This window comes from Cucurbita pepo, chromosome 3, assembly GCF_057944985.1.
Source record: "Cucurbita pepo subsp. pepo isolate OVF chromosome 3, ASM5794498v1, whole genome shotgun sequence".
Classification (NCBI taxonomy): domain Eukaryota; kingdom Viridiplantae; phylum Streptophyta; class Magnoliopsida; order Cucurbitales; family Cucurbitaceae; genus Cucurbita; species Cucurbita pepo.
Window position 1 is genome coordinate 3,992,168 of NC_141800.1, and position 15,788 is coordinate 4,007,955.

Here is a 15,788-nt window from a genome sequence, read left to right on the forward strand (position 1 = left end):
AACGGTGTAGCACATGAGCTAAAGAGCGATAATTTGAAGGAATCATGAATACGTCAAATTTAAAGGGAACTTCTTTGAAGTTATATATTGATGGATCATTAGGATTATGGAGCGTTTTTAGCATTTGGACATGTTTAGAATGACTTTAAGTACTTTTTTAAGTACATAAAAATGTATTCAAGAACTTAGAAAGTCTATCGGAACACTGTAACTTTCAATAACATTTGATTAAACGCAGCTCATATTTGTGACATAGATACGATCAAGGCACAAATGAACTAGTCTACAAGTTATTGTACGTATGATACAAATATTTGAATTCGCGTTTCTTTAAACAAAAAACCGATCAACTTTTCATCAGTTCAATGAAAAGGACTGATGGTAACAAGAAAAGATGGTTATATCCTTTATATCCCCTCCTCCCTTCCTCCCTCCACTATGTTACACAATTACGCCTCCCTATTTGCCATTTGAGCTCCTGGTGCATCAGCTCGCTTGTTTAGCTTTGTAAGAATATATGCCACAACAACTTTGGCACCAAGACTAGAGTGACCTCGCGACAGGCAGATCACACCACCAAGTAGAAGCAAGCTCTTGGCCACGAGTTTTTTCGATGCCCTCGACAGTATTTTCTCTCCTGATGAAACTTGTCCACAGGACGACTCGGTTTCTACAATGTTTGCTTTAGAGACAGCTTTAGAGACAATGTCATTCATGTCTTCAAATCCATCTGGAACCTTTATGTAGTACGGAAATGTGTGTCAGTCATATCCATCATGAGCAAGATAAAAGGGGGAGACATGTATGAGGTACGGTCGCTTGTACGTATCGCATACGACTATGGCTTTATACTTCAAATACCCTCTACTGTACTTTCTTCGGTTCAAGGACCTAACTCTAATAACAAGTTTGTCATGGAATTCCCTACAAATCCAAGCTCATCCTATAAACCGTGCTTAATACTGCCCGACCCATACTAACAAAGTGTTTTCTCTGCCACAACGGTAAGCGGCGTGACACTCCATGAAACAGTTAAGTACATACACTTTGATATATCAATAAAATGACAGAACATTAATCTTGACCAAATTGTAAAATTAGTATCAACGGAGTAAACATTTTTAACCTTTTTAATCAGAGTAGTTGCAGTGACGAGTGAACTTGATGGAGGGTTGTTGATTAAAGCGTATTTGCGTAATGCTTTATCCATTTTACAGACAAAGCTCCATATTCCCTTTGAAAAGGCAAGTTTTGCCATTTCCACGTTCAAACCAGCATCTTCTTGGTGCAACATACTGATCTCACATGCATTTCTGCCGGGTACTGCAATTAAAGTAATCTGAAACCATTAGGATAAGTAATTGAGATTTGAAGTCTACAAAAGATGTACTCGCCTAATCTTGACACTTAAAACTAGCTTAAGTTACTCGGATGATTTAGAAGGAAAAGTTACGTTTTGCAAAATCCCTATTGTTCATGAATTCTCAATAAGTTAATGTTTGTAACACGTTAACTATAGCACATTTCCGACGACTAGAGCAATTAACAATATGCAATTGGATTTGGATTTGGAGTTCCTTTGATAAAATATGCAATGCTCCTGGGCAAATTAAAAACTAATGACCATAAAAAAGCAACAAAGGAGAAGATAGCCACTTGCCTCTCCTGATTCGCCAACCAGATCTAAAAAATGTCACTCGGACATACTTCTTCTGGCGTGGTGCCAAGGGATGTTCACACTCCTGCTCAAAGTCATTCTCAAGGAAATAAACTTAGCAGTACAAAAAAGAAGCAACTTGAATGAATTAGAGATTTTGTTCGTAAATCTACCCCCAATATATTATCCAGAATTATCCATAGATGATCCACCATCCTAGTTAAGGAAAAGTTTCAAGAGGGATAGAACATTAATTATGAAACATTCTCCGTTAAATTCGAACACCTTCCTTTATTCTACCGTATAATTAAATAGTGATTCTTATTTTTCTTTTTTGATTTACGATGCTGATTAAGACTACTTTGTAAATGGCTTCGAGTAGGGGATAGATGACTTGTCACTCTTCTTCCAGGTAAATTTGTCCTCGAATATGTTTAGTTTGATTCCTTATCGCATCACACACAAAAAGCAAAAACCCACCCATAATATAAGTGTTGATGCATCATCGGGAGCAATCTCACTTAAGCGTTTTCAGTCAATTCAAAATTGTTCTTGGTTGTTTTTTTTTTTTTTTTTTCCTTTTGTTTATTTCTCACACGGGCTTTTGTTTTTACGCTCAATTTCATTACTATGCAGATCTACCTTCACTGAATCTCCTTTTTCCTGAAATATAAACTTCCTTGTCCAATTCAGTCAGTCATTCCAAGGGCTGCAAAGAGTTAACATAATGACGAATATACCGATAATAGAGTTTTCCTGTCATGGTAACAGAGATGGCTCCAGTACCCAGGGAAACTTCTACCTGGTATGGTCTGAAAAGGCTCGACATGTACTTTGGTTAGTATTTTTCAAATTCTACGTTGAGGATTTTTTTTCTTCCTTGAAACAGGAAACAAATTTTCGTTGTAGTGAAAAGAAGCAAATGTTCTTAACTACAAATCCCAAATGAGGAAAAAAGTAAAAGCAAAAGCAAAAACAGAAACGCCAAACTAAGTAGAAACAAAGACTCACCAATTCACACAAACATCTTGCGAGTAGAAAGCTGAAAAAAAGTTTAGAAATACAACACAATTGTGAAGCTTTTGATTTAGCCAACTCAAACCACTAAAACCATTATTTCTGAACATTCTTGAAAATTCTCAAAGATATGCTGATTTTGCTGTAATTAAATTTCAGAAATTAAAGCTTTCACTGCAATTAAAAGCCATAAGAATTGAGCTTTGGGAGGCAAGGAAAGCCAATAAAAAAAAAAAAAAAAAGGAACCGAAGAGGGTTGGACTTTGAATAAAGGGTATACCAAAAAGAAAAACCTCTAGAACGAACTAAAATAAAGAAAAGATGAAACCTAACAAATAATTAAAAAAAAATCCTTACAAACCAAAAAGCCCAAAGAGAGGTATGGAACCAAACAAGGAACCAAGCTTCCTCCCTCGACTACTCCACACCTCTAAACACTTTATTGCTCCTCTCTCCCAAAAACCTTAAAGCAAAGCACAAGTGCCAGCAATCAACAAAAAAGAGAAGATGTTGCAACGAATCCTTGACATAGAGATGGAACTTAGGTCTGAGCCACGCTAATGCCAAAGACCTTAAATAAACAAAACCAAAGAGTTGAAGCATAATCGCAAGACCACAAAAAATGATCAAGGTCCACCACTGCTCCCTTACAAAAGGTACAACACTGCAGACAAATCAACAAGGATGCCCTTTCCATAAATCGATCCATGGTGTTAACTCTAGCTGTCAGACAAAAAACTTAGCCATCTTGGGGATTTTAACCTTCCATGGTAAAGAAATGGAAAATGAACGAAGAGCATTGGACAAAGAGGGGTTAACCAACCAATAAAAAGGATCTTCATGTGTAACCCCAGGAAGAATCAAGAATCCAAGAACGAGTATCCCTCCTCGAACAAACAAACAATTCCCCCAATGAAGATAAAAGGGTCAATCCAACATTTTCCTATCGCATAACAGCCCACTAAACCCAAGGTCAAGAAAGGAGGAAGGGTCCCCCAAAGAGGAAAGAATGAAAGCTACCAAGTGAAACCTCACGGAAGACAAATGGTACAAACGAGGGAGTAGAGAGCAAATGGGTCCATCTATCCCCTAATTAGATGACCTCCCAAATGTAAGTGTTCACCTCATCCACCAACCAGATTCTGAACAAAGACAGAATAAGTATCACAATCCCGACTATCATGGGGGAGGTTTTTTTTTTTTTTTTTTTTTTTTAATCCATCTCCCATAAGATGGTATAGGTTACCTTATTGTGTGTCCAAGCTCCACGGTTCAAACTTCAAGAGAAATGACCCCACATCATACCATCCGACCATGGAGCAAGGGGTTTTGACTTGGTCCCCATTTTCACAAAGTAAAAGAACCTTCTTTTTGCTTGAAGAAAGTATTTCCTTGAAGGATAAAGTAGACCTTTAAAGCTAGGGGATTTAATGCGGCAGCTTGAAACTTGAGGAAGGGGTTTGGGATGGTTAATGCTCCCTACAGGGGAAGCAGACCGGTACTTGGAGATGAGATTATAAAACCCATGCCATCCTTTTCCTTCTTCACCCACTAGGATGATAATTTTGTTTATCCCTCCATTGTTTGGTATCAGGGTAATTTCAGTTATGGTTCCCTTTATATATTAGGCCTTTGCTACCTAGATAGTTTAGTCTTCTATGCGAACTTCCTCAATGAATCTAGTTTAAGGGAGTAGTGTGGAAGAAACAAGAAACATTCTTTAAGCCAATGTAGACAACGAATGGATGCTAATAAAGAAAGCTCCAACCCTTGTCGTTTTCAAGATCTTTAACTCAAGTTGCTTGGAGTTTGCTCTGCTATCAGTCTCTATAGTGTAATTCATTTTCTAAATGGTGGCCGATTGCACTGATGATGCCTTTTCCATTGTCAGGCTGCAAGCATTTGCAGTTTTTAGCAGATCACTAGTTGCACGGCTGATGAGAAAGAAGAAGCAATGGAAGAAGAAGACAATGATGAATGAGAATGGGGAGCAGAAGAGTGATCAGCAAAGAGAAATCCATTTCCTAGCCACAACGGTCAGCTTGATATTGCATTGGCTTGATAGGTTCTCAGTCTTAGATTTAAAGAAACATTCTGTTTCTTGTATACGTATAAATCTTCCTATCAATAGCTAAGCAAAAGAGAAATTTGTAATATAATGCAATCCTCATGACCTCAATATAGTGAGATTTTCCTTGTTTGAGAATTATCAAAATAACATAAACTGAGTAAGTAAACACATATTTCTTGTCGTGTGCATGCTCGTGAGGGAATGCTGAGGTGGGAAAAGCATTAAAATCAATACCTTGGTAAAGCAGTAAAAGGTTTTATCTTTCCCCTCCCATAATCTCCATGATAGTACATACTCCCTGGGCGTCAATAAAGGAAACTTCTTTAAGGTGCGACCGACTTCAACTCCACTAGTCTCATCCATTTGTAGCTGCTCATGCATAAGCACAGTACTGTCCCACTGTTTTCTAAAGTCATTGTCCATGTAGAAATCTCTCAACAATTCTGGACAGCAATTCTCAAATATTGTCACACTCGAGTATTTCAAGGGACCATCCTGCAACAAGATCGGAATTTGACCAACTTGAACTCAGAATCATTAACTTCACAAACCAAATAAGCAAAGAACTCCCATATTTAACAAAAAAGAATAGTAATTCATAACTAGACCAAAATCTCAGTCCACACATGAATAAAGACAGAGAGAGTGAGAACCTTAGGCTTGCAGCATTTAGCACTATATGAAAGATTATCATTACTTTTTTCTATAACACGTTCCCATTTCTCATTCTCATTTAGCCTTCCATCCAAATCATCCAATAAAGCCTTCAAATCTGTATCTGAAATAGTCTCCATTATTCTGCAAGAATAAGATGATCTTCAATATCACTTAACAGCTAGCAAAACCAAGGTGATAAAAATGATAGTATCTCTAATCCATAACATTGAAGTTCACATCATAACATGTATTCGTTTACCAATTCAAGAGGTGGAATAAAGGCAGTGATTTTTTTTTTTTTAAAATAACGTTGAAGTTTGTCACACAACTTTGTCCGTCAATCAAAAAAATAACATGGGTACCTGGAGGTGAAAATTGGAAATCTTTAACAATAACAAGCTTTGGTTATAAATAATAAATTTAATGCATGCGTGATCGAACGAAAAGTAATATAATGAATTTCTTTTAGATAAAGTTGAAATATGTTATCATATATCTTGGTAAGTTTAATTTCCAAATCATGAAATTTGAAAATATTTGTTTTTTCAACCGTTGATGAAAAATAACCTTCTCTCACTCTATTCATCCTTAAATTCTCCAGTGCCAGCTTTAAGGAGTGCTGCAAAGGTGCAACATCCCCTACATATGAAGGGGAGAAGGGCTACTAAGCGGAATGGGAATAATAGAAAAGTTCCCAGAGTGTTGAAGAATCTTAAATGCACAATCATGTGGGGAGAACAGATTCAGTGGAAGCAAGGGAATCGTAGGTTACCTAATGGAAGTGATTTCTTGAAATATGAGGGGGTTAGAGGGGAAGAAAAAAGAAGGCTAGTTAAGGAGCTGTTACTTATGGGACATCCACGACCTATGAAGCCACAAAAACTCTATTTTAGACGAAGTGTCGTATTAGACATGTGTCAGATGCAAATATGTCCAAACACATGTTCAACACGCCAAATTGCGTGTCCAATATAAACTTTTTTCAGTTCGAACACACGTTGAACACGCAAAAGGATATGTTGGGATAAATTTTGACAAAAAAAAAAAAAAAAAGGCCCAGCCCATTTATTTTGATTCCAAGTGTAATACATATCATCTTCTTATGTGTCCTTGCCTTCCTCCTAGACCTTCTCTATTGTAAGTCAATGCAATTAAGGTTGTTATTTATGAGCTTTGGTGGGAACATAATCAGACGATTCTTTATAGCAAGCAAAGAAATTGGGTGTATGCTTAGAGGCAGTAAAGCTAAATGATTCTCGTTGCTGTTCTCTTTCCAAACCATTCAAAGGGTTCTCTTTGCAAGACATTGTCTTAATTGGGAAGCTTTTATCTTCATTTGATATTTCTGTGATTATAATGATATGCTATGTTCTTGTTTTCTACTTTCTCTTTATTTTCATTGCTTTTAGTTTTTCTCCACTCCCTTGTGATTATAATGATATGCGTGTGAGCATTTTGATATTTCTGTGATTATAATGATATGCGTGTGAGCATTAATCTGGTTCGTTTCTTGATAAAAACAACTAAAAGGAATTTGGATCAATCATGAGAGTGGGGTCTTCAAAGAATTCCAATCACAGAAAAATTTCCAGTGAACCATAATCCATGAAAAGTACTAACAGCTACAAATTCAAGACTTTAAAAGCCCAACTGTGCAGTAAGAACATAATAAGTAGAATACAATCATCTATACAATACAAAACCGATTCATGACAATGAATAAAAGCCGGAAAAAAGAAACGAAGAAAAATCACCTCGATTGTGGAGGAAATGAAGGAGATACATTAGATATCTGACGATCGGCGACGACAGACGGGGTTTGTAAGCGGGAGAGAAGAGACCAACCATTCTTCTTGAAACGAAACAGATGACAAATTGAAATGAAGACGATGACCAAAACAGTGCCCCAACTACCATAAATACTCCCTCGCCAAAGATCCTCCGACGTAGCCTGAAATAGATCAGCCATCTATCATACAATCAGCAGACCAAACCTCAGTCTGGTTCCACGTGCCGGCGGGCAGTTGTGGCGGAGAGGGGGGATATGGGGAGACGAACGACAAGGGGGTGCGCCGGTGGGGGGATGGATTTGGCTGCTGCAGCCAGAATGGAAGGGAGAAATCGGAGAAATAATAAAATATGTGGCGGGGAAAATCACGTTATAGAAGCGAAGCGTAACCGAAACCTAACTCAGAGGCAACGCCACGCTGCAGTCCGCAACAGTAACAGACACCGACCCTCCACCATGGATTCTCTCTTTATCCATCACGGGTGTTCGAGCTTGTCCTCAAACTTTTTTTTTTTTTTTTTTTTTTTTTTTTTAATTATTAATAAAAATACATTTTTTTTAAAAAAAAATGGTTAATATTTTATTTTAAAAATAATCTTAAACTTTCAAAAATATAATTTAACTAAAAAAAAAATGTTACAAAAATATTCTTCATTTCAATTTTTTTTTTCAAAAATAAGTCTAAATTTTTTAATTTAAAAAATATATTTATTGTTAGTGTTACACTTTTAAAAATAATATTAAAAAATTTAGATTTAATCTATGAAATATCAATACAGGATTCTCGTCCATATACTAGTGGTACTAATTTTTAAATTTATATAAAATTGAAAATTAAAAATTTATGAACTAAATAAATATAAATTATTGGTTACCGATTAAACTTGTAATTTAGCGAAATTCATTTTATTATATTTTTTTAATTCTTTTTACTGTAAGTTTTGCATGTTATATCAAATTTTAACGTATGTTTTTTAATTTTATTTATTTAAACCTCGAGCTTGAATCAATATATTAATTTAATCATATGTTGAGTTTTTATATTTTTTTAATTATTGTTATAAATATTTTTTCAACGTTTCTAAAGTCGTGTATTGATTGACAAAATGTGTTTGTTTATTTTGTTTAATACAAGAAACAACTAAACCATTCGATATGATGTGACCATTATTGTCAAAACCACAAATACGACTCTCAAAAGAACGATATACAGAAAAAAAAAAAAAAAAAACAAATGAACTCTCGTATTATCCCTTTCGATATTGTAACTAGCACGATAGGTACGGAGAAGATCCAAACAGTGATGTTTTTGAGGTTTAAGCTTGACTAAAATACGAGCAAAAACAACGAAAAGACAATGATGAACAGATGGAACATATGTGAATGCAAATGAAATAATTGTAGTCGACCTCGTGAGCCATGATGATGATCTTACAGCGAATGAACATGATATCAATGTCAAAAGGGCTGTGATAAGATAAGGAATCAATACAAGGGGAATAAGATTCGGATTACCTTGTTGATCGAATATCTCAAGACAAGAACATTGTTTGAGATTCGAATCACTTCACAAGCAAGATCGATCATGTTTAGCTTGAATGATTATTGTTGATCAAATATCTCAACGCAAGAACACTTACTTGAGATTCGAATTAATCCACAAGCAAAATTGATCATGTCGAGCTTGAATGATTCTACATGCAACATAAACTACATAGAATTGCAAAGAAACTTAGCCATTGGCTAAAGAAAAGCACAAATGCTTTTTTCTATATTTTCCAAGTCTGCTTACAAATACAACATACCTGGCTTTATATAGCCTCAAAATGAAACTATTAAAGGCATTCCAAGAATTGTAACATTCATACTTAATGGTTAGGTATAGCCTCAAAATGAAACTATTAAAGGCATTCCAAGAATTGTAACATTCATACTTAATGGTTATAATTAGCCATTATTAAATGTAACTAACGTAAATAAAAACTCTTAAAATACAATAACTCTAAATTATTCTAAATTGTAACCCAAGGAAAATTTACAACAATTCTTCAATGTAGCATGAATTGAAACATTTTTTTTTTTTTTTTTTTTTTTTTTTTTTTTTTTTTTTTTTAATTTTGACAACCTTTCTTCACATTTTCATTGAAGTATATTGTATGATTGATGTCTCTTGGTTCATATCAGACTGTCTACAGAGCGTATGCCAATGGATGCAGAAATTTTCGAAAAACTGTGGACTGCTAACTCAGCTGCCCAAACGTTGCAATTGGCAGAAGAAGCCAGAGCGGAAGCAACCCCTAAAACGATATTCCAGGATATGTGACGGATTTCTTTTTCTTTATTCCCAACGATGAATTGTCCCGACTATTGAAAAAAGGACAGAGATTTTGATGAGGGGGCGATTCCGAAAAAACCTTATGTCCGTTGAAGTGAACGGAGGACAAATCGAGTTCAAGTTAGCTGAGAAATAAAAATAATAATAATAACAAATAAATACTCGGGTCGATTCGAGAATGAGAGTACTCCACCGAGAAAAGTTGTCAATACGAACATAGCCGTTTACAGTGAATATATATATATATTTTTTTTTCATTTTTATTTCATTTGGAAGGTTATCTTCGTTGGTTATCCTGTTAGTTGGCTCACTCTTGTAGCAGTGAAGTTCTTCTGGTGTTCCTGCTCCCGACTTTCTTCTTGCTTCTCAAAGAATGGCCGTTCCTCTCGTTAATCTTGCTCCGGATCTCACAGTTTCAAGGCTCTGCTTCGGTTCATTCCAATACATCTCTTGCTTCGTATCTTGCAATTCTCTGGTTCCTTATGACCTAATTATTCATCTCTGATTTTCACAGGTACCATGACGTTCGGCGAGCAGAACTCAATGTCTCAGTCATTTCGCCTTCTCGACCAAGCTTTCGATGCCGGCATCAACTTCTTCGATTCTGCAGAAATGTATTTTTCTACTCCACTCTATGGCGCCGCCTACATTTGTCATCACTACAGAAGTCCACTTCCTGAGTTTTACGTTTGTTCCTTCTCTAAATGTACCTTACGTGCAGGTACCCTGTGCCTCAACGTTCTGAGACTCAGGGTCGGAGCGAGGAGTACCTTGGACATTGGATCAGAAGCCGAAAAATTACTCGGGATCGTATTGTTTTAGCTACGAAGGTTTGTTTGCTCGCATGTGTGTGTTCCGTATCGCTCGCTATATTTCTGCAATTTGGCCACCGACTACTTTGGCTCGGTATATTCATTATTAATTTTTGTTATTGTCGTTGTTGCTGTCTTTGCGATTGGCAGCTATTCCACCATTTCTTGAGATTATTTGTGAATTTAGCTCAGCTTGATTTTTTTTTTTTTTTTTCTTTTCTTTTCTTTCTAAAGAATAGGTATTTAATAGTGCAAAGAGTTGATAGACAACTAACAAACTGAAGTAAGAATATTAGTTAAATAACTTCATTAGTTATAACAGTGTAAGCTCTATTACACCCCCTCAAGCACATGACGGGAGAGAAGACATCACCTGATTGTTTTCCCTCTTTGTTAGGTTGCGTTGGTTTTAGGAATGGCCAACATAATTTTGAATTTCTTACTTAAAATTGAGTGTTTCTTGGAACTTTCATGGTGAGTTAAATTCTGAAATTATCATGCAGGTTGCTGGACCATCTGGGCAAATGACTTGGATACGAGGCGGTCCAAAGTGTTTGGATACTAAAAATATTACAGAAGCAATTGATGCTAGGTCAGTAGTGTGAAATCTCTTATTTTCACAAATAGATTCATAAATATCAGGGATAAATACATTTTTGGTTCTTGAGGTTCCACAAAGAATTTCTTTTGGTTTCTAAGTTTTAAAAACCAAATCTTATAATTTAATCCTGTCAATATTTGTAATATTAAAATGGTGTTCTATCAGATTTTTTGCTACTTACATACAGAAGTGACATTTCTGATTGATTTTATATTAATTATGTGGATATATTGCAATATTTACTAAAATTTCTCTTTTTATATGTTAACATGACAAAAAAATTTGAAACCCAATCTTTTCACCCTTCCCTCCCGGTTGTCCACAATCAATAAGATATTCATGGCTAGCTATCACGTTGTCTTTATTGATTTCTCCTCTTTCCAAAGGTTCTCCTCTATCTATCAAATTCCCCTCATTCAACTATCCTCCCTCGGATGCTCCTCTAGCTTTGAAAGGCTGGCTCACCTGCTACATGGAGGTAGCAACATTACTCAACTAGTGTGAGGGAATGGGATAGGGAAGGGAAGGGGTAGACTGGTGATGGTGGAAGGAGAAAGGAAGAAAGAGAAATTAGGTTTGAGCTTTTTTTTTTTTTTTTTTCGCCACATCAACTAAAAACATTTTTTTTTTATATAAAAGTATTGCCATATCAACTTAAAAACAAAATAAATCAATTAAGAAGTGTCATGTCAACTTTTCTATTATTGTAGCCTATGAAAACCGAGGGCAAAGATCATTTTGAAGTATTTTAAAAACTACGGAGGTCAAATTCTAAGATTTTAAAAATTGAAGATTGAAGATAAGTAGATAACTATATGGGAAAAAAAAAGGAGATAAAGGAGATATTTGTTCCTAGATATTAATATCTTTGTAAGGCATATTACATATTATTAAATACTTTTGGAAGGATTTCCAATTGGAGAAGTGTTTTGTAACTTCATTTGGAAGGGATTTATTACTTTTTTTTTTTTTTTTTGTCACATTTCATGTTAGTGAAATTGTTTCCTATCGATAAAAGAAAAGAAAATCTTGGAAGGAAGTATAAACTCTTTTCACTCTAAGTGAGGCGAGGAAAATAAATCATCTTCTCTGATGTGAAATATCTATCTTGTGCAGCTTAAAGCGAATGCAAACAGATTTCATTGATATTTACCAGATTCATTGGCCTGATCGGTTTGTATGTACTAACTTAATCTGTGAGATATTATGAAAGCTAAAATGTTTTGGAATTTTTTCAGTCCAGTATTGCCCTGACACTATTTTTGTATTTTTGTTATATTATTTTTTGTTTTAGTTGTGAGAACAACGTAATCATTTGTGTATGTTTGTCTTTTAAGGTATGTTCCAATGTTTGGAGAAACTGAATATAATCCATCATGGCAGTATAGTTCTGTTACTATAGAAGAGCAACTTTATGTACTCAGCAAGGCTGCTGATGCTGGTAAGGTAGGCGATCATATTGCCATGTTCCTCTCTCTCTCTCTCTCTCTCTAAGATAGCACGCCGAGTTTTCAATGAAGTTGGAATATCTTGTGTTTTCAGATCAGATACATTGGCCTCAGCAATGAAACACCTTATGGTGTTATGAAATTTGCACATACTGGTGAAAAATATCCTCACTTTCCGAAAGTTGTATCATTGCAGGTGCTTGAGCTCAATATTTTGGTTCTGATTCTATTTTGTTGTATTTATTGCACTAAATGAAATATTTCTACTCTGAAGAACTCGTACAATTTGCTTTGTCGAACTTTTGATTCTGGCCTTGCTGAATGTTGTCATCATGAGAGGTAATAAATTCATACCAAATTTAGTCCATTAATTTTCTTGTAGTATGTAATAGGCGGTTGAACATAAAAAGGGTGTCTGTTTTAAGCCTATAAATTTTTAATTTTTTGTTTAGCAAGTCTGTAGAATAAACATCTAATAGATCGTGGTCTTTTATTCTGTTACCTTAAATTTTTTTTTTTTAAAAAAGTTACGAATGTATTAAACACAAATTGAAAATTCAGACCTATTAAACGGTTTGGTAGAGACGTACTTTTATACACAGCTGAAAATTTAAGAACTTATGGCATCTTTTAAAATTCATAGACACATTAAATACACTGTTGAATGTTTGTTATTGTCATTTCACGTTTGATCTTTTGCAGAATCAGCTTATTAGCGTACAGTCCCCTGGCAATGGGCATACTTTCTGGGAAGTATTTTTCTCCTGAAGGTGGTCCTGCAGATGCTCGACTTAATCTTTACAGAGGTCTCTATAAAAGGCTTCCTCATGTCATCTTTTCTTAACTTAAACGGAAAGTAGGTTGTTACAAATTGATTAAAATTCATTTTCATTGCAGGAAGATATTTAGAAGGGGAATCGAGATACAACCTAACCAACAACATCATCAGAACAGCTACAATGGTATGCAAATTTACAACTTTTGCTTATTTTTATTTTTAGTACATGAAAACTGAAAGATAACAGACCGATGAATTGTAAAGCTTTTGCATTTTCTAATATTGAAGAAGGGTAACTTGTAACATGATTGTTCCATTGTTACTATTACTTAAGTTCATAATAGCATTTGACATGAATGCTTCAAAGTACGTGGTGCTTTCACTAACCTGTTCTCTGTCGTGGATTGTGTGTAGGAATATGTTAAGGTTGCTAAGAAATATGGCCTTCATCCAGTCTCCCTGGCAATTGGTTTGTTCTCCCTTTCTTTCACTCTTTGTATATTGTTTCATTCGAGGTGTGGCATATGATAGTGTAAAGTAGGTTGTAAGCCTTGCATAATTACGTGTTTTGAAATGTTGCAGAACAGACTTGACTAGCTAGCTATCGTTAGTCTGCAGACGATAAAACCTCGTATGAAGAAATTGCTAAACTATCTTTCAAGATAGAGCAGAAGAGGAAATCATTGTTCTTGAAGTGTGAACTCAAAACTTATACGGAGTGATAGTAAAAAATAGCTCCAAAGGCTGTAGCGTCTATATGCATAGGATTAATTATGGTTTTTCGTCTCTTTTGTTGCATTTGGTCAATAGTTTTGCTTGGTTCTTTTTTTTTTTTTTTTCTGCCATTTTCTATGTTTTTAGTTTCTCCTAGCAATATCTAATTTTAGGGTTTTGGCAGCATTTGTTCTCAGGCATCCCCTCGTAGCAAGTGTTGTGTTTGGAGTTACAAAGTCATGGCAACTCTTGGATATTGTAAATGCAGTCAAGGTTGAGCTCACACCTGAAATCATTTCTGAAATAGACAAAATTCATTCAAGGTTTCCCAATCCATGTCCCTGATTTGGAATTTTCTTCCATGATTCGAGATTTTTGGTTTGTTGTTCTAATGTTATTCACTTGTGACCAAAATTGAGTTAAGTGTAAAAGGAGGATAATTGTTGTGAAGAGGAGGGTAAAGTTTGTTCTTTGGAAAATACACCACGTTGCTCTTTAGCAGCAATCATGATCTTCAATAGCGCCTTCCATACATGGTTATTGCCCTGAACTGGTGCCTTCTACACTAAATTATTGCACATTTTTTTATTGGTGGTGGCTCTCCCTTGTCACTCTAAACTTGCCTTCTCATCCATCTTCTCAGGCCACCCTTTCAAGATGAAGAAGGCTCTTTTTGGGTTTACGTTCTTTTTTTTTTTTTTTTTTTTTTTTCCTTTGGAATCTTTGGTTTGTTTGAAAGAACCAGAGAATATTTGCTGACAAAAATATTTCCTCTTAATAGTCTCACTGCCCTTATAATTCCTTATAGTTTTTATTATTTAAAAAAAATTAATAACATTTTTAATTTATTATTCTTTTTTAATGTAAATTTCATACATAAATTAAACTAAATTATATATATATATATATATATATATATATATATATATATATATATATATATATATATATATATATATATATATATATATATATATATAGTAGGCCAAACTTAGTGTTAAAAAAGACCATATACTGAAATTTGAATTTTTAAAAATTATATTCGAACATTATATTATATATTTTTTTCAGTTATACATTATCTATTACATTTTTCAATAGAAATAAATCATACAATAAAAATTCTTCGAAAGAAATATATTGTTAAAAATGAAGAAAAAAAATCACTACAGGAATCTCTAACCCGATTCTTGTAAAAATGAAAAATGAATTTCATGAAAATGAGGATTGAAATAGGAAGCGGGAAAGCCAAAGACCGATAACACTTCTCCATCTATTTATCTATTTATGCATAAATCTATTGAAGTTTAAAGGTACAAATGCCTAAAGGGAGTGAAAAAGAAAGAAAAAAGAAAATACAAAACATTAAAAAAAAAAACTCTATCAATATCTTTGCCCGAAAGACTAGGAAACCATGTAAGCATAAATGGAAGCTATGAAAATGGAAAGCTACTTCAACCTTCCAAAGAAACTGGAGAACCAACATTCAAGCTTGCCACTAAGAAGAGCATATGGATCACCATTATTCATCTCCAACAACAAATGACCATATTACTCTTATTCCAATGGTTTAATTAAGGTTGGAACCACCAATCCACAACCAACAAAGAACATACCCACAATAAAAACCCCCAAATATTGCATTCTTCATGTTCATCTGAGAAAAATCAAAGATTGCCTCTTTGTAGAAACAATATAATTGCAGTAAGGAAGGCTTGACATGTGATGATAGCAACACCAAGCTGCCTAAAGTAACCATGGGACGAGCACAAATCATGGAAAAAAAAAAAAAAAACTTGAATTTTCAACACCCACTTAATCAAATTCCATATCTGATTTCAAGCTCAGAAGAAGAAAGTTCATGAGTTATTGATTTGCCATAAAAAAATCAGAAAACAAAGATTCTGCA

At 34.6% G+C, this 15,788-nt stretch overlaps 2 protein-coding genes across 4 annotated transcripts; one reads left to right on the forward strand and one right to left on the reverse strand.

Annotated features, from left to right (window-relative positions):
• Positions 1–193: 193 nt before the first annotated feature.
• Positions 194–7,669, reverse strand: LOC111790942 (uncharacterized). The gene is made up of 6 exons (XM_023672074.2): positions 7,157–7,669; positions 5,399–5,543; positions 4,980–5,240; positions 1,661–1,742; positions 1,127–1,323; positions 194–737 (listed from the first exon to the last, which is right to left on the reverse strand). The coding sequence occupies exons 1-6, from the start codon at positions 7,369–7,371 to the stop codon at positions 450–452; spliced, it is 1,188 nt and encodes a 395-aa protein (XP_023527842.2). The 5' UTR covers positions 7,372–7,669; the 3' UTR covers positions 194–449.
• Positions 7,670–9,803: 2,134 nt separating this feature from the next.
• Positions 9,804–14,397, forward strand: LOC111789740 (uncharacterized). Of its 3 annotated transcripts, none has more exons than XM_023670413.2 (12): positions 9,804–9,957; positions 10,041–10,140; positions 10,248–10,356; positions 10,842–10,930; positions 12,056–12,112; positions 12,277–12,385; positions 12,482–12,583; positions 12,662–12,726; positions 13,090–13,193; positions 13,285–13,349; positions 13,580–13,634; positions 14,064–14,397. In XM_023670413.2, exons 1-12 carry the CDS (start codon positions 9,900–9,902, stop codon positions 14,222–14,224), a joined length of 1,074 nt encoding a protein of 357 aa, XP_023526181.2. In that variant the 5' UTR covers positions 9,804–9,899; the 3' UTR covers positions 14,225–14,397. The 3 variants fall into 3 exon arrangements, with proteins under 3 accessions (XP_023526181.2, XP_023526183.2, XP_086978001.1); XM_023670415.2 differs by lacking the exon at positions 14,064–14,397 and adding an exon at positions 13,748–14,048; XM_087121875.1 differs by lacking the exon at positions 12,482–12,583.
• The last annotated feature ends 1,391 nt before the right edge of the window (positions 14,398–15,788 follow it).